This window comes from Bubalus kerabau, chromosome 13, assembly GCF_029407905.1.
Source record: "Bubalus kerabau isolate K-KA32 ecotype Philippines breed swamp buffalo chromosome 13, PCC_UOA_SB_1v2, whole genome shotgun sequence".
Classification (NCBI taxonomy): Eukaryota; Metazoa; Chordata; class Mammalia; order Artiodactyla; family Bovidae; genus Bubalus; species Bubalus kerabau.
The window spans coordinates 30,071,986-30,091,460 of record NC_073636.1 but is presented as its reverse complement, the minus strand read 5'-3'; the positions used below and the strand labels follow the sequence as shown (position 1 = coordinate 30,091,460).

Genomic DNA, 19,475 nt, shown 5'->3' with positions numbered 1-19,475 from the left:
GGGTCCTACTCTAGCTGGGCCAGGATTGCCCAGGGCTTATTGGTGAGCCACTGCCAGAGACAGCCATCCTCTACTGCTGACATGGAAACATTGGGATTGTTGGCTGGTCCCACTGTGGCCGCTGCCCCATGCTCCAGCCTCAGTAGCTACCGCTGCCTGTCTCCTTGGCTGACCTTTATAATGATAAAGGTCATTGTCAGTTTCTGCTCCTCACTGGTCACAAAATTGTAGGGTAGCTTTGAGCTTGGAGCGCTCCAAGGTCTTCTCTGTGACTTTCTGCTTTGACTGGAGATGATGTGGTTCTAAGGAACCTCGGGGAAGGAAATTGCTGAGCTAGAGATGAAGCTCCCTAATTGATGAGGTGGCTGAAATCCTGATGAAGGTCGTGCTGTGATGAAACCAGGTGCTGAGAGCGGCAAGGTTGGCTTCTTGCTCTGGACTGTGCATCGCACTTGGGGAGGAAGCAGATGAAGAAGTCATGACTGGAATCCCACAGATTGGCTGCTGAGAAAACAGACTCACTCAGGACTTCCTTGTCAGTCCAGTGATTAAGGCTCTGTGCTCTCAATGCAGGGGCATGGGTTCGATTTCTGATTGGGGAATATCCCACATAATGAATGGTGTGGGCAAAAACAAACAAACAAACAAACAAAAAACCAGACTCACTCAAGGCGCTTCTATTAAGAGAACCTGAAAAAAAAAAAAAAAACCTGAAAAAAAAAAGAAAAAAAAAGAGAACCTGAACTGTCAATAAAATCAGTTCTTGAGTGGGGCAGCCATGTGATCAGCCTGTATCAGATGGGTGCCCTGATGGAGTATGGGAACAGCCTGTGGCCAGTACTCTGGAGAGTTTGAGTTGACCTCAGCCCGACTCCGGTGCAGCTGGGGCTGTGAGTTTTCTTCCATCAACTGTGCACTGTGATGCTCCTTGGGTTACCCCTATATTTTTCTTAAACTGTGCCAAAATCACCTCATATGTATTTTCTCCTGGGTAGTGCATTTCCCTCTCAGTAAAGTGACTTGAGATCCCAAACAGAATACACATACACACCTATACACAAACACATACAGATCTGTTACTATTCAATAAAAGACTGCCTGGTTAATTTTTTTTAAATGTTCACAAAAGAAGAGGTCATTCCCCAAAGAAGACCTCGAGATTGCCAATAAATATTTAAACAGATACTCAGCCAGTGGCAGTGGATAAATAGGAGATGATATAGCATAGTAATTAATTGGATCCTGGAGCCTGAGTGACTGATTTGAATCCTTGGCTCTGCTGCTATTTAGCTGTGATGTTCAGCAAGGTACTTAACTTCTGCATATTGTGGTTTCCTCTTCTGTAAATTGGGAGTAACTATAGTCAGAGGACTTAACCTCACACAGTTGTTGTGATAGTTTACACATAGTGTAGATATGTAAGGTGCTTGCCCCGTGAGTGCACTAAAGTGTTAACTGTTATGCGGACAGCCATGATGGTGATGAGAATGGTGGTGTGATGGTGGTGATTATGATGTTGATTGTAGTGATGGTGGTTATGGTGATGTTGATGGTGGTGGTGGTTATGGTGATGTTCGTGGTAATGATAATGGTGATGATGATGTTGATTGTGGTTATGGTGGTGGTGTTGAGGATGATGGTGATGTTGCTGGTGGTGATAATGATGGTGGCTATGGTGATGTTGCTGGTGGTGATGATGATAATGGTGGTGGTGATGTTGATTGTGGTGGTGGTGATGGTGGTGGATATGGTGATGGTGGTGGTAATGATTATAATGTTGATTGTGGTGATAGTGTTGATGGGGTGATGATGGTGGTGGTGGTGGTGAGGATGATGGTGATGAAAGTGGTGATGGTGATGGTGGTAATGATGTTAATGGTGGTGGTGATGTTGCTGGTGGTGATGATGATGTTGATGGTGGTGATGGTGATGATGGTGGTGATGTTGATGGTGGCGGTGATGAGGATGATAGTGATGATGATGATGATAGTTATGGTGGGGGGTGCCAGTTTATTGCCAAAATGCTTGTACCAGCATTATATAAGTGTTCCCTTACCTCACATTTTTCTGGTATTCTTAGACTTGAAAATGTTTGGCAAATCAAGGAGAAAAAGTAGAATCTGAGGTGGTTTCATTTTCAGTTTCCTCATTGCTGGTGAGGTTGAGCGTCTTTTCATAAATTTATTGACTCTTAGGATTTCCTCTTTTGCAAATCATTTATTCATATCCTAAGCCCATTCTTCTCTTGGTCTTTTATCTTCCTAGTGATTTTTACATTGATTTCTCATTCATCCAGCAAATATTTATTTTATACCTCAGACACTGTTAAGGTGCTAAGAATACAATGGAAGAGGCTGTCTTATGGATTTTATGTTCTAGTCAGAAGAAGACAAATAAATACTATATTCTTAGCTCTCAAGAAGTTATATGAAGAAAAATAAAGCAGGATAATCATAATAATAGCTATCTTGGACTGAGTGATTTCTCTGTGTCAACTACTAACATATTAACTCGTTTTATCCTCACAATTTTGGGAACACCATCTTTTGAAAACTTCATCTTTTGCAGGCAAGGAAACTGAAGAACAGAGAGGTTAAGTAATATATTCCAAGTCACACAGCTGGGAAGTAGTGGAGGCAGGTTTCAAAATCAGGTGGTCCGACTCTAGCTAAGGCCTGCGGTCCTAACCAGGATAGTATGTTGCCTGTCTATACTATTCTGGAGATAGAAGGTAAACAGGAAAAGAGCTTGCTATTACTACTTTATCATGTGTTTTATAAATACCTCACCTCCTTCCTCACGTCCTTCTGTAGTTTTAAAATTTTGTTTATAATCACTTTGCCACAAAATATTTAACTTAGATGTAGTCAAGTTTTATCTTATAGTGTGTACTTTGGGGTCCTTATTTAAGAAATTATTTCTTTCACTGATATGAAGTGAATGACCTTTACTGTCATTCTTTTTAATTGGATTTTTTAAAAAAATGTTTATTTGGAGGTGTTCTGGTCATGCCAAGTGACTTGTGGGATCTTAGTTCTCCCACCAGGGATTGAACCCATACCCCCTGCATTGGAAGTGCAGAGCCTTAACCACTGCACCACCAGGAAAGTCCCTATTGTCATTCTTTTGCTTATTCATTCAACAGATATTTACTTGAGCATCTATCATATGCCAGATGCTATTCTAGGTATGGATAGATGTTAGCAAAGCCAACACAACTCATTTCACTACTGATTTATGATGTAATCATCATATATCAAGTTCTTGTATGTAATGAGTGTTACTGGCCTGCCTGCTCCACTTCTTTGATCTATTTATTCTTGAGCTTTGTTGTATCTTAATAATGTTTTAGCTGTCAAGGCATTGTGGTTATTATAGACAGTTTAGAAAATGTATGAAAATACAGAAATGATTAAAATCAGTTATAATCTTACATTTTCTATGCAGGAAATTGGAAATCAAAGGGAAACTTTTTGTAAAATAATTATAATATCAAACTATTAATGGTCATTATGGGGAGGGGGTAAGTGATCCCTCTGATGGAATCCTCTGAAATCTAAAATTGTTTCTTGGGACTTCCCTGGTGGTTCAGTGTTAAGACTCCACCTTCCAATGCAGGGGGCTCAAGTTCCATGCGGCACGGCCAAGAAAATTTTTAAAAATTTAAGAATTGTTTATCTTTGGCATTCCATACCATACATCAAGCTCTTAAAATAGACCTGTTAGTTATGACAGGCTATTCAGAAAACTAAGATCATGGCATCTGGTCCCATCACTTCATGGCAAATAGATGGGGAAACAGTGGCTGACTTTATTTTTCTGGGCTCCAAAATCACTGCAGTTGGTGATTGCAGCCATGAAATTAAAAGACGCTTACTCCTTGGAAGGAAAGTTATGACTAACCTAGACAGCATATTCAAAAGCAGAGACATTACTTTGCCAACAAAGGTCCATCTAGTCAAGGCTATGGTTTTTCCAGTAGTCGTGTATGGATGTGAGAGTTGGACTGTGAAGAAGGCTGAGCGCCGAAGAATTGATGCTTTTGAACTGTGGTGTTGGAGAAGACTCTTGAGAGTCCCTTGGACTGCAAGGAGATCCAACCAGTCCATCCTAAAGGAGATCAGTTCTGGGTGTTCTTTGGAAGGACTGATGTTGAAGCTGAAGCTCCAATACTTCGGCCACTTGATGCGAAGAGATGACTCATTGGAAAAGACCCTGATGCTGGGAAAGATTGATGGCAGGAGAAGGGGACCACACAGGATGAGATGGTTGGATGGCATCACTAACTCAATGGACATGGGTTTGGGTAGACTCTGGCAGTTGGTGATGGACAGGTAGGCCTGGTGTGCTGTGGTTCATGGGGTCACAAAGAGTCAGACACGACTGAGTGACAGAACTGAACTGAACTGAAACTGCTATAAGGACTAGACCCTACAGTGTAACTGTTCAACATGATAAAGTTTTTTCCTTATTGATGGGACAGCCCTGGACAGGTATACAGATGGATGGTAAGCCCTTCATCTTGTCAATCAGGGGTTGGCCCCCTTCCATCACATGACTCTGCCATCCTCTACTGTCTCATCTGACACCTGCCTCCAACCAGCCCGGGAGAGCCCAGGGAGAGCATGAGGGAGCACCCCCAGGCTCCTCTCTGGGCCAGCAGAAAGTGGGGGTTCACGTATACTCTTATGCCAGTGACTGGAACTCAGTCGCATGACTGTACCTGACCTGCCAGCAACAGAGAAGCGTAGTCTAGCTGTGAGCTCCCGGACCAAGGGGGAATGGGTCTTTGTGGGCAGCTGGCGGTCTCTCTCTCTCAGCTGTTTCTCCTGGAGCAACTGTAAAACATTTACAGTTTCCTATAAAATGTGGCTTTGCTCATTGCATTAAGTCCTAGTCTGCAGAATCTCTGACTATGTCAAAGAGATTTGCAGGATGTGCTTATTAAATGTTTGACATTTCCATGGCTGAGAAATAGTCTGTTGGTTTACCCTTGGGGTTTGAAACGTGTCAAAGATTCTCTTTAGGCAGAGTTGCAAGTATCTGGCCTTCCTGGGGTAGCAAAATGGGGAGGCTTTTCCTTATGGATTTTTCATATGAATTGTGGGGGAGGTGGAAAATGGAACTTCTCTTCTTAAAAATCCAAGAGATCTTTGTAAAAGGGCTGCATGATTTCCGTGGCTAAAGGTATGGGATTCAGTAATCAACTTCAGGCAGCGAGTCTGAACCCTTTTCTCCATCGGATTTCCCAGAAGAATCTTCTCGGGCAGGGATTTTCCTCTTATCCTGAGGGCTTCTCAGTATCTTTCTATCCCCATGGAAGAAATTTCATCTGCCACTTTTTCAGCAGCTTTGTTGAGATACTATCCATGTACCTGAGATTCACTCATTTAAAGTGTACAGTCCCATGGCTTTCATTATATTCACAGAGTTGTATAGCTGTGACCAAAATCAATTTTAGAATGTTTTCATCACACCAAACTGAAAACATGCATCCCTTAGCTGTCACCTGCTGACACCCCCTGTCCTCCCAGCCACTCACAACCACTGATCCATTTTCTTTCTCTTTAGACTTGCCTTTTCTGGCCATTTCATATAAACGGGATTATACAGTGTGTGATCCTTTGTGACTCTTTCATTTGGTGTAGTGTTTTCACAGTTTATCCATGTTGTTGCATGAATTAATACTTCATTTTTTTAATTGCTGAATAATATTCCATTGTATGGATATTCCACATTTTCTTTTTTCACCAGGTGATGGGTATTTGGGTGGTTTCTTCTACTTTTTGGGTATTATGAAAAATGCTGCTATGGATATTTGTGTACAAGTGTCTGTGGGCACAGATATTTTCATTTCTCGTAGTCATCTACCTAGGAGTTGCATTGCTGAGAGATGTGGTAAATCTTTGTGTAGCATTTTGAGTAACTGTCAGACTGTTTCCCAGAGTGCCTATGCCATTTTACATTCCCACCAGCAGTGTATGAACGTTCCAGTTTTTCCACATCCTCGCCAACACTTGTCATTATCTTTTTTGGTTCCAGTTGTCCTAAAGGTAAACTTTTCAGCTCTGATTCCCAAATTCTAGTCTCCTTAAGGCTAGACCCCTGCCAGCCTTCCCCTGCATGCGGTGCAGTGCGGAGCACATAGTAGACAGCTCAGTGAATACAGGGTAATGGGCTGCGATCAGCTTCACCATGCAGGTAGGGAGAACTGTAGCTTTCAGAGATCTTCTTCCTGGCAGTGTGTGATTGGAACTACCCCAAGAACCAGAATTATTCACTCATCCATTCAAGAAGTACTTGTTATAAAAATCTACTAGTATTGGGCAGTAAAGCATTGGCGACCTCAGGGGCACAAACAGGAACAGCTCTCTTCCATGCCCTTCACTACTGACACAAATGCACACATAAGTCACACAAGCACAGTGCAGCAAGTGCATTACTGAACAGGCACCAGCCACGGGAGCCCTGGGGAAGGAAAGCCCGAAATAGAAGGACTCCCAAAACCATGCTACCCATGGCATATTTCTAGCTCCAGTATCTGGCTGCGATGTTTGTTTAAACCCAATCACTAGTCAGATATTTCTGGAAGTCCTTAACTACTAGATGATTTTTTTCCCCTACTAGATGATTTTAAACATAAACATCACAACGGTGCAGATTTGATTCTACTGGTGAAAACAAACTGCTCATTTTGGGGACGGGAACGCATTACTATTTTTAGACCAACAGGGTGTCATTTGTTGGGGTCTTCATGTATCACAGAAAACGAGCACTACTTTCTATTCCAGGATTAGGGAGAACAGGGAAACACACATCTATAGCTCATCCACTTTCCCTTTTCTAAAAAAAAAAATAATAATAATAATAATAATTGTTAGTGCCTTTTATTTTATATATTTTATTTTTTGACAGAACCACGTGGCACATGGGACCTTAGTTCCCTGATCAGGGATCGAACCTAAGCCCCTTGCAGTGGAAGCACAGAGTCTTAACCACTGGACCACTGAGGAAATCCCTCATGTGCTTATCTTTTAAACACTTTTTCTCACTGTTGAACATGCCTTTCATGCTTTGACTCTGCAGAGAAGTGAATTAGTCACTATAACTCAAAAAGTTTGTGATTTTAATACATAAATGGTCACCGGAAAGAAGAGTTCCTCTGTGACCTAGATATGGGGTGATGAGACTGCCACCTGGGGTCCTCTTAGTGGTAAAGACCAAGCCCACAGCTCTGTTGGGTTAAATCAGCACAGCTTGTTCTCCCTGGCACTAGTGGGGGTCTCTATCCTCAGGGGACCTCTAGCCTCGGCTGTCGGAGGCCCATCACCTTCCAGTGCAGCATCTTGACGAGGCTGCCAGGCTGGCTGGGAGGGGAAGTCAGCAAAGAGAAGGCACAGCACCCTCACATGCTCCCCCCTGGGACTCCACCTGTTCCATCTCCTTGTCTTCCATTGGCTCAGCAAACAGCCTGCTTGGGCCCACCTGTCTTACTTCAGTGGGGGAGTGTATGGGTCATCCCCTGGAACGTCCACAGGAGGGGGTCAGAAGTACTGGTGAGCACCAGTAGTGTTTATCTGAGTAGGAAGAGCCCAGTTCTCCTGCTGTGTTCTCCTGACTGTAACCACTGTAACCCCCAGCTCTTCTGACACCAAGCACGTCTGCAGTGCCAGCAGGGATCCTGCGTTGACTCTGACATCGTCCACCTGGAGACAGCATTAGATCCCACAGGTGGAGGGCCCGGTCCCACCAGTTTGCACCCTCCCCCCTGGGGACACAGTCCTAAGTCCAGGCTATCCCCTGTGCCTCTGACCAACCAGCTACAAACTTGAGGTTCTTCCCAAGAACCCCTCCTTGTAGTGGTTAATTTGAATTCACAGTCCTCAAGAAAACACTTTAGGGAATTTCTTGGTGGTACACTGATTAGCACTCCATGCTTTCAATGATGAGGGCCTGGGTTCAGTCCCTGGTTGAAGAAGTAAGATTCTGCATACCACACTACTTGGCCAAAAAAAGGAAAAGGAAACACTTTTTACTGCTTACCAGTTGATTGTAAAAGGATGTGCTAAAGGATACAGATGAACACCCAGATGGAAGGGGTGTGTGGGGCAAGGGGTGAGGGCTGAGACATGGAGCTCCCAAACCCTCTCCAGGGTCCATGCTCCCAGCCTCTCCCAGGCTCACCAGCCAGGAAGGTCTCTGCTCCTGAAGGCTTATGACTGATAATTAACTCCATTTCCTGCCCCTTCACATCTCTGGAGAACTGCAGATGGGGATGAAAATCTCAAGCTTCTGATCATGGCTTGGTCTTTATGACCATCCAGGAGCCCACCCAGAGGCACCTCATGAGATCAGAAGACACTGCTACCACCACCCAGGAAATGCCAACAGTCTAGCAGCTCTGTGCCAGGGACTGAGGTCTTATATTATCTCTGTTATTTCACATATATTTTTAAAGAGAGAGATGAGAGACTTTCTGTTCTTAGGGAGCCTACACTCTAGTGGGAAAAGCAGGTAAGAGCACCAGGTTTTGTGAGTGCTAGATGGGAGGGTATTGTGTGAGTGGCTCAGAAGGTAAAGTATTTGCCGGCTATACAAGAGACCCAGGTTCAGTCCCTGGGTCAGGAAGATGTCCTGGAGAAGGGCATGGCAACCCACTTCAATATTCTTGCCTGGAGAGTCCCATGGACAGAGGAGCCTGGCAGGCTCCAGTCCTTGGGGTTGCAAAGTTGGACCCAGCTGAGCGACTAACACTTCCACTTCAGAGGGCAGAAGGAGCATTGAGTTAGGAGCACCTACTTCAGATTAGAAAGGAACAAGAAGGATTCTTGAAAGAGGTGATTCTTGGCTTAACTCTTTTTTTTTTTTTAATTGAAGTATAGTTGATTGTTGTGTTAAGTGGTTCAGTTACACATACATATATTTTTATGTATTCTTTTCCATTATGGTTTGTTATAGGATATTAAATATAGTTTGTTTACCCATTCTGTATATAAAAGCTTACATCTGTTAATCCCAACTTCCTGTTCCTCCCCTCCTTCAACCCCCTCACCTTTGGCAACCACCAGTCTGTTCTTTGGCGTGCTACGATTCATGGGGTGCACCGAGTCGGACATGACCAAGCGACTGAACTGAACTGAGCTGAACTGAGTCGGTTCTCTATGTTCATGAGTCCGTTTCTGTTTTATAGATAGGTTCATTTTTTAGATTCTAAATATAAGTGGTATTATATGGTATTTTTCTTTATCTTTCTGACTTATTTCACTTAGTATGATAATCTTTTAAATCCATCCATGTTGCTGGAAATGGCATTATTTTATTCCTTTTTTATGGCTGAGTAGTATTCCATTGTATATAATCTTTATTCATCTGTTAGGGGCTTGCCAGGTGACTCAGTGGTAAAAAGAATCCACCTATCAATCCAGGAGTTGCAGGAGAAATGGGTTCAAGCCCTGGGTCAGGAGGATCCCCTGGAGGAGGAAATGGAAACCCACTTTAGTATTCTTGCCTGGAGAATCCCATAAACAGAGGAGTCTGGTGACTAATTCCTCAACCAGGGATTGAACCCACTATCCCTGCATTTGAAGGGTGAGTCTTAACCACTGGACCACTGGCTAAGTCCCCTGAGGCCACGTCTTAATATGTGAAGCTTTCATCTTCTGGACTAAAGAGATTCTTGATGAAAGTAAAAGAGGAGAGTGAAAAAGCTGGCTTAAAACTCAACATTCAGAAAACTAAGATCATGGAATCCGATCCCATTACTTCATGGCAAATAGATGGGGAAACAGTGACAGACTTTAGTTTTGGGGCTCCAAAATCACTGCAGATGGTGACTGCAGCCATGAAATTAAAAGACGCTTGCTCCTTGGAAGAAATGCTATGACCAACCTAGACAGCATATTAAAAGGCAGAGATATTACTTTGCTAACAAAGGTCTGTCTAGTCAAAGCTATGGTTCTTCCAGTAGTCATGTATGGATGTGAGAGTTGAACCATAAAGAACGCTGAGTGCCGAAGAATGCTTTACAACTGTGCTGTTGGAGAAGACTCTTGCGAGTCCCTTGGACTGCAAGGAGATCCACCAAGTCAATCCTAAAGGAAGTCAGTGCTGAATAAGATGGTTGGATGGCATCACCGACTTGATATACATGAGTTTGAGTAAGCTTCGGGAGTTGGTGATGGATAGGGAAGCCTTGCACGCTGCAGTCCATGGGGCCACAAAGAGTCGGACACGACTGAGCAACTGAACTTCACTTCACTTCACCTTCTGGAGATGCTGGGGGTGGGGAACAGTTTCATTCAGAGTCTAGCAAGTACTGCCTCAATGCTCAGTTGTGTCCAACTCCTTGTGACCCCACGAACTGTAGCCTGCCACGCTACATGGCAGGCTATGTAGCCATGGGATTCTCCAGACAAGAATACTGGAGTGGGTTGCCATTTTCTCCTCCAGGGAATCGTCTCAGTCCGGGACTGCATCCATGTTTCCTATGCCTCCTGCACTGGCAGGCAGATTCTTTACCACTGAGCCACCCTGGGAAGCCCAAATACTGCCTGGGTTTTTGTATTCTCTAAAGTGTAAGTCGCTCAGTCGTGTCTGACTCCTGCGACCCCATGGACTATACAGTCCATGGAATTCTCTAACTTCCATTCAAATGCTGAGAATCTCATTCTTGAGTTAATCTCTCTCTGTTCTCATTTCTTATAGACAGCTGGGAAAAGCCAGCATGCTTTCAGCCTTCTGCCCATAAATCTTTTTGCTTAGTTTCATGCTCATTAGGTCTATTTTCTATTTTCCAGCTTCACTCCTGGTTATATAAAAGAACATTTAAATCTACAGTGAGACTTTTTTTCTACCTATCAGATTGTCAGAGATGAAAAAGTATGGTTATATTTCAGTGCTAGCAGAGATGTAGGCGAACTGATGTTCTTACTTACTGTTCTGTCCGTTGTTCCTCTATGTATGTGCATGTGTGCTAAGTTGCTTCAGTTGTGTCCAGCTCTTTGCAATCCTATGGACTGTAGCCTGTCAGGCTCCTCTGTCCATGGGATTCTCTAGGCAAGTGGGTTGCCATGCCCTTCTCTAGGGGATGTTCTCAATCCAGGGATCGAACCCAGGTCTCCCGCATTGCAGGCGGATTCTTTACCCTCTGAGCCACCCAGGAAGCTCAAGAATACTGGAATGGGTAGCCTATCCCTTCTCCAGCAGATCTTCCCAACCCAGGAATTGAAACACGGTCTCCTGCATTGCAGGTGGGTTCTTTACCAGCTAAGCTACCAGGGAAGCCTCCTATAGGTAAGGTAATTTTTCCTCTCTGGCTCTGTTCATCTTTGATTTTCTGTTGTTTGAAAATAATTTTGCCAAGATGCTGTTCGGGTGGCATTTATCCTGCTTGGTATTCTCTGAGCTTCTTGGATCTGCGGGTTAGCTCCTGCTATTGATTTGGGGAAATGCTCAGTCATTATTGTTTCAAATATTTCTTCTGTTTCTCCCTCCTCCTTCTGGTGCTCCCATTATAGGTATGTTACACTCTGTGGTTTCCTCACAGTCCTTGGATACTCTATTCTTCTTTTTTCCATCTTCTCTTTGCTTTTCAAGTTTGGAGGGGGTGGGGTGGGTTCTGAGGTTTTTACTGCTATGTCCTCAGGCTCAGAGATTCTTTCCTCAGCCACCTCCGGTCTGCCAATAAGTACATCAAAAGACATTCTTCATTTCTGTCACAGTGTTTTGATTCTTCTCGGTTCTGTCGGGATTTCCACCTCTCTGCTCACATTACCCATCTGTTATCGTGTGCTTTCTGTTTTGTCCATTTGCATCCTTAGCATATTAATCATAGTTGTTTCCAATCCCAGGTCTGATCATCCCACCATCCCTACCTTGTCTAGTTCTGATGCTTGCTGTATCTTTTCCAACTGTGTATTTGGAATGCCTTGTCATTTTTTTTTTTCTTGATAGTCAGCCATGATGTACTGGGTAAAAGGAACTGCTGTAAATAGGCCTATGGTCATGCTGTGGTGCGGAGAAGGCAATGGCACCCCACTCCAGTACTCTTGCCTGGAAAATCCCATGGACAGAGGAGCCTGGTAGGCTGCAGTCCATGGGGTTGCTAGGAGTCGGACACGACTGAACGACTTCACTTTCACTTTTCACTTTCATGCACTGGAGAAGGAAATGGCAACCAACTCCAGTGTTCTTGCCTGGAGAATCCCAGGGACGGGGAAGCCTGTTGGGCTGCCGTCTATGGGGTCGCACAGAGTTGGACACGACTGAAGTGACTTAGCATAGCATAGCATAGCATGCCGTGGTGAGGTGTGGGGGGACAGGAAGCATTCTAAGGTCCTATGGCTAGGTCTCAGTCTTCTGGTGAGCCTGTGCCTCTAGACTGTGATGTCACAGACGTGGGATAGAATGGCTTAAGGGGGCTGGAGTTGGGTATTTCCCTTCCTCAGATCAGTTAGGCTCTGATCATAGCCCAGCTGGTTAGTTTCTGGTTGACTAGTTTCTGCTGAGAACAGGCCTTGTTAAGAAGCACAGAATGTCTGGCGTATTTCTAAAATGATTCCTCTGCCAGAAGTATGAGGAGATTCTTCTCCAGTATCTACCATGGGAACCTGATTGGGCTCCAGGGGTAAAACTCACAAAAGTGTGGGAGACCCCTGTGACTGGGCTGGTAACTCTCAGGCTTGTCCACACACAGCCTCCAGGACTTTGTGAATTACAGTCCCGGGGTTCCTCCCTGAGCACTGGCTCCCATGAGGTTGCCACTTGTGAGTCTCTGCTCCCAGAAACTGTCGCTCCAATCTTGGGGGCAGCAGTTTGTCCTATGTCCCTCCCTCCCTTAGGGATCTCAGAGGAATTGTTGGTTTTTCAGTCTGCTAGGGTGGAGTGGTGACTTCCAAGCTCCTTACATGCAGAACCAGAAACTGACTTACTGTTGGTGTGGAAGCTGGTAACTGCTTTACTAAATACCGTATTTTGTAAAAATAAAAATATGTGCCCTTTGACCTAGCATTTCCACCTATGGACAAACTAGCATGAATGCACAAAGATATAAGTACCAGAAGATATTTTTGCAGCAGCATATTTAATATAGGAATGTTGCATAAAATATGCTATACTTACACAAGGGAATGCTACCCAGTTGCTAAAAAGAAATGAAGTAGCTCAATATATCCTGACATGGAAAGAAAGAAATCCAAGACACATTTGTTCAGTGGAAGGAGAAAAAAAGCCAGATTTCAAAAATAGTGTGTTTAAGATTCAATTTTTGTTTAAAATTTACTCATAGTAAAAACAGAGGCATGCTTAGAGAAGAAAGACTATTTTTAAAGAATTTATGCCAGAAAAACTATTGGTTTCCTTTAAGGCACCCTTTTATAAGGCTTTTCCAGTCCTGTGGCCATTGCTGAGTTTTCCAAATTTGCTGGCATATTGAGTGCAGCACTTTCACAGCATCATCTTTCAGGATTTGGAATAGCTCAACTGGAATTCCATCACCTCCACTAGCTTTGTTCATAGTGATGCTTTCTAAGGCCCACTTGACTTCACATTCCAGAATGTCTGGCTCTAGGTGAGTGATCACACCATCGTGATTATCTGGGTCGTGAAGATCTTTTTTGTACAGTTCTTCTGTGTATTCTTGCCATCTCTTCTTAATATCTTCTGCTTCTGTTAGGTCCATACCATTTCTGTCCTTTATCGAGCCCATTTTTGCATGAAATGTTCCTTTGGTATCTCTGATTTTCTTGAAGAGATCCCTAGTCTTTCCCATTCTGTTGTTTTCCTCTATTTCTTTGCATTGATCACTGAAGAAGGCTTTCTTATCTCTTCTTGCTATTCTTTGGAACTCTGCGTTCAGATGTTTATATGTTTCCTTTTCTCCTTTGCTTTTCACTTCTCTTCTTTTCGCAGCTATTTGTAAGGCCTCCTCAGACAGCCATTTTGCTTTTTTGCATTTCTTTTCCATGGGGATGGTCTTGATCCCTGTCTCCTGTACAGTGTCACGAACCTCATTCCATAGTTCATCAGGCACTCTATCTATCAGATCTAGGCCCTTAAATCTATTTCTCACTTCCACTGTATAATCATAAGGGATTTGATTTAGATCATACCTGAATGGTCTAGTGGTTTTCCCTACTTTCTTCAATTTAAGTCTGAATTTGGCAATAAGGAGTCCATGGTCTGAGCCACAGTCAGCTCCTGGTCTTGTTTTTGCTGACTGTATAGAGCTTCTCCATCTTTGGCTGCAAAGAATATAATCAATCTGATTTTGGTGTTGACCATCTGGTGATGTCCATGTGTAGAGTCTTCTCTTGTGTTGTTGGAAGAGGGTGTTTGTTATGACCAGTGCATTTTCTTGGCAAAACTCTATTAGTCTTTGCCCTGCTTCATTCCGTATTCCAAGGCCAAATTTGCCTGTTACTCCAGGTGTTTCTTGACTTCCTACTTTTGCATTCCAGACCCCTATAATGAAAAGGACATCTTTTTTGGGTGTTAGTTCTGAAAGGTCTTGTAGGTCTTCATTGAACCATTCAACTTCAGCTTCTTCAGCGTTACTGGTTGGGGCATAGGCTTGGATTACTGTGATATTGAATGGTTTGCCTTGGAAACAGAGATCATTCTGTCGTTTTTTGAGTTTGCATCCAAGTACTGCATTTCGGACTCTTTTGTTGACTATGATGGCCACTCCATTTCTTCTGAGGGATTCCTGCCCGCAGTAGTAGATATAATGGTCATCTGAGTTAAATTCACCCATACCAGTCCATTTCAGTTCGCTGATTCCTAGAATGTCGACATTCACTCTTGCCATCTCTTGTTTGACCACTTCCAATTTGTCTTTCCAATCCCAAAGAAAGGCAATGCCAAAGAATGCTCAAACTACTGCACAATTGCACTCACCTCACACGCTAGTAAAGTAATGCTCAAAATTCTCCAAGCCAGGCTTCAGCAATATGTGAACCGTGAACTTCCTGATGTTCAAGCTGGTTTTAGAAAAGGCAGAGGAACTGGAGATCAAATTGCCAACATCCGCTGGATCATGGAAAAAGCAAGAGAGTTCCAGAAAAGCATCTATTTCTGCTTTATCAACTATGCCAAAGCCTTTGACTATGTGGATCACAATAAACTGTGGAAAATTCTTCAAGAGTTGGGAATACCAGACCACCTGATCTGCCTCTTGAGAAATTTGTATGCAGGTCAGGAAGCAACAGTTAGCACCGGACATGGAACAACAGACTGGTTCCAAATAGGAAAAGGAGTTCGTCAAGGCTGTATATTGTCACCCTGTTTATTTAACTTCTATGCAGAGTACATCATGAGAAACGCTGGACTGGAAGAAACACAAGCTGGAATTAAGATTGCCAAGAGAAATCTCAATAACCTCAGCTATGCAGATGACACCACCCTTATGGCAGAAAGTGAAGAGGAACTCAAAAGCCTCTTGATGAAAGTGAAAGTGGAGAGTGAAAAAGTTGGCTTAAAGCTCAACATTCAGAAAACGAAGATCATGGCATCCGGTCCCATCACTTCATGAGAAATAGATGGGGAAACAGTGGAAATAGTGTCAGACTTTATTTTTCTGGGCTCCAAAATCACTGCAGATGGTGACTGCAGCCATGAAATTAAAAGATGCTTACTCCTTGGAAGGAAAGTTATGACCAACCTAGATAGCATATTCAAAAGCAGAGACATTACTTTGCCAACAAAGGTCCGTCTTGTCAAGGCTGTGGTTTTTCCTGTGGTGATGTATGGATGTGAGAGTTGGACTGTGAAGAAGGCTGAGCGCCGAAGAATTGATGCTTTTGAACTGTGGTGTTGGAGAAGACTCTTGAGAGTCCCTTGGACTGCAAGGAGATCCAACCAGTCCATTCTGAAGGAGATCAGCCCTGGGATTTCTTTGGAAGGAATGATGCTAAAGCTGAAACTCCAGTACGTTGGCCACCTCACGCGAAGAGTTGACTCATTGGAAAAGACTCTGATGCTGGGAGGGATTGGGGGCAAGAGGAGAAGGGGTAAACAGAGGATGAGATGGCTGGATGGCATCACTGACTCGATGGACGTGAGTCTGAGTGAACTCTGGGAGTTGGTGATGGACAGGGAGGCCTGGCATACTGTGATTCATGGGGTCGCAAAGAGTCAGACACGACTGAGCGACTGATCTGATCTGATCTTTATAAGGCTGTTGATGTATATATAAGGCTGTTACTTAATGACATTTGTCTTTAATGAACATGTACTTGATAATTAGGTAAAAATTCAAGTAAGAAAATAGGAACAGATAGAGCTAGTTAAGAATGATAGAAGAGGAGACTTCCCTGGTGGTCCAGTAGTTGAGACTCCGCACTCCCAATGCAACCCAATGGAATGCAGCACACCAGGCTTCCCTGGCCATCACCAACTCCCGGAGCTTGATCAAACTCATGTCCATTGAGTCAGTGATGCCATCCAACCATCTCCTCCTCTGTCATCCCCTTCTCCTCCTGCTTTCAATCTTTTCCAGCATCAGGTTCTTTTTAAATCAATCAGTTCTTTGCATCAGGTGGCCAAAGTATTGGAATTTCAGCTTCAGCATCAGCTCCTCCAATGAATATTCAGGACTGATCTCCTTCAGAATGGACTGGTTTGATCTCCTTGCAGTCCAAGGGACTCTCAAGAGTCTTTAACACCACAATTCAAAAGCATCAATTCTTCAGCGCTCAGCTTTCTTTATAGTTCAACTCGGACATCCATACACGACTACTGGAAAAACCATAGCCCGGACTAGACGGACCTTTGTTGGCAAAGTAATGTCTCTGCTTTTTAATATGCTGTCTAGGTTAGTCATAACTTTCCTTCCAAGGAGTAAGCATCTTTTAATTTCATGGCTGCAGTCACCATCTGCAGTGATTTTGGAGCCCAGAAAAATAAAGTCAGCCACTGTTTCCACTGTTTCCCCATCTATTTGCCATGAAGTGATGGGACCAGATGCCATGATCTTAGTTGTTTGAATGTTGAGTTTTAAACCAACTTTTTCACTTTCCTCTTTCACTTTCATCAAGAGGCTCCTTAGTTCTTCTTTGCTTTCTGCCATAAGGGTGGTGTCATCTGTGTATCTGAGGTTATTGACATTTCTACCAGCAATCTTGATTCCAGCTTGTGCTTCATCCAGCCCGGCATTTCACATGATGTACTCCTCATATAAGTTAAATAAGCAGGGTGACAATATACAGCCTTGACGTACTCCTTTCCCTATTTGGAACTAGTCTGTTGTTCCGTGTCTAGTTCTGTTGCTTCTTGACCTGCATACAGATTTCTCAAGAGGCAGGTAAGGTGGTCTGGTATTCCCATTTCTTGAAGAATTTTCCAGAGTTTGTTGTGATCCACACAAAGGCTTTGGTGTAGTCAATAAAGCAGAAATAGATGTTTTTCTGGAACTCTCTTGCTTTTTCGATGATCCAACAGATGTTGACAAATTGATCTCTGGTTCTTCTGCCTTTTCTAAATCCAGATTGAACATCTGGAAGTTCACAGTTCATGTACTGTTGAAGCCTGACTTGGAGAATTTTGAGCATTAGTTTGCTAGCATGTGAGATGAGTGCAATTGTGCAGTAGTTTGAACATTCTTTGGCATTGCCTTTCTTTGGGATTGGAATGAAAACTGACCTTTTTCAGTCCTGTGGCCACTGCTGAGTTTTCCAGATTTGCTGGCATATTGAGTGCAGCACTTTAACATAGATGCAGTTGATTACATCATCGGCCGCTGGTGTTTGATTAGACTCCAGCCCTGCTTGCCTTCTTGAGGTCAGGGGGTGGGATTGAAAGTTCCAACCTTCTAATCACAGAGTTGCTCCCCTGGTAACCAGCCCATACTTCAGTTCAGTTCAGTTCAGTCTCTCAGTTGTGTCTGACTCTTTGCAACCCCATGAATCGCAGTACGCCAGGCCTCCCTGTCCGTCACCAACTCCCGGAATTTACCCAAACTCATGTCCATCTAGTCGGTAATGCCATCCAGCCATCTCATCCTCTGTCGTCCCCTTCTCCTCTTGCCCCCAATCCCTCCCAGCATCAGGGTCTTTTCTAATGAGTCAACTCTCGCATGAGGTGGCCAAAGTATCAGTCCTTCCAAAGAACACCCAGGACCGATCTCCTTTAGGATGGACTGGTTGGATCTCCTTGCAGTCCAAGGGACTCTCAAGAGTCTTCTCCAACACCACACTTCAAAAGCATCAATTCTTCAGTGCTCAGCTTTCATCACAGTCCAACTCTCACATCCATACATGACCACAGGAAAAACCATAGCCTTGACTAGACGGACCTTTGTTGGCAAAGTAATGTCTCTGCTTTTGAATACGCTATAAGCATTTAGGGAACTGTTATCCAGGAACCATGGATCAAAAGAAAATACATATCTGGTCATCTGAATATATATGTATTTCACATCAATCATAATACTGCACATCCTAATGTAGTATAACATATGTTTTTCCTAAATGATTAATTTCATGCAATTCAGATTTTACATAGTGACCTGCCTGTTGTTGTTTTTACAAACCCTGTGAATTTTCTAACAGAAGTCCCGGTGGGGATTTGGGTGCCAAAAAGAAAAAGAAGAAACAGAAGAGAAAAAAGGAGAAACCAAATTCTGGAGGCACCAAGTCAGACTCAGCATCCGATTCCCAGGAGATTAAGATTCAGCCGCCTTCAAAAGTGAGAACTGTGTTTTATTTTAATCTCCGTGGTGTTGTATGCCTGTGAAAGCGGGTCTGGGCAGCTTAGGCAAGCACCCTGTTGGGGCAGAGGTGTAGTTAGGGTGTGCCATCACCGTGTACTGCATGGCAGGGTTCTCTGTGGGATATTTACAGCTTTCCCAGAACTCACGTTGGCACCCAGATAACTAAGCAGTTTGCGCTGGGCCTCTGTGTGTGTGTGTGTGGTCTGCCTACAACTCACCCCTTTCTCAGCAAACTAGTTTGTAGCTTGTAATCATAGAAGGAAGTCTGTGTGACCTTGTTAGGTTTTTAAGTTACACTTAATGTTTGATTCCTTTTTGTTCAGAAGATATTCACATTTTTTATTTTCCTGGGTGTCTGTCTAATTACTTGAATACAGCACCATCAGGCAGCAGATTTCAGCGGGAGCCACCATGGGTAAGTCTCCTGTTGACTTTGCCTTGGACCAGTCTGCAGCGGCCAACCCTAATTCCATTGCCAGAAGATGGAAATAACCAAACCAGAAGTGGTCTAGCTGGGCCCTGTGTCCTGTATCCCTCTGGAGGTGCTGATGCCAGATGCCCCTTCCCTGGGGTCACCCCAGTCACCTTGGCTGCAAATACAGACCTCGTGTGCTAGGCCCAGGAAAGACAGAACTCTTGATGCCAGACACAGCAAAAAGGGGGTAGAGTTAGGCATGTAACAAAACAGGTTATCTGATTGTTGTAGCTCCAGGTGAGCTGGGGAACGCATGGTATCCTGGCAGAAGCTCGGTCCTGGCCCTGTGGCTAT

General features: G+C 43.8%; 1 protein-coding gene across 2 annotated transcripts in view; it reads left to right on the top strand.

Annotated features, from left to right (window-relative positions):
* NMT2 (N-myristoyltransferase 2) overlaps positions 1–19,475 on the top strand; it is a 59,418-nt gene that overhangs the window by 10,690 nt on the left and 29,253 nt on the right. Inside the window, exon 2 of one of the 2 annotated variants that reach the window (XM_055543884.1) lies at positions 18,546–18,681. The exons of the other annotated variant lie outside the window; for it this stretch is intronic. Within the exon in view, the coding sequence (XP_055399859.1) occupies positions 18,546–18,681 (136 nt within the window). The remainder of the gene's footprint in view (positions 1–18,545; positions 18,682–19,475) is intronic. 2 annotated transcript variants of the gene reach the window in all.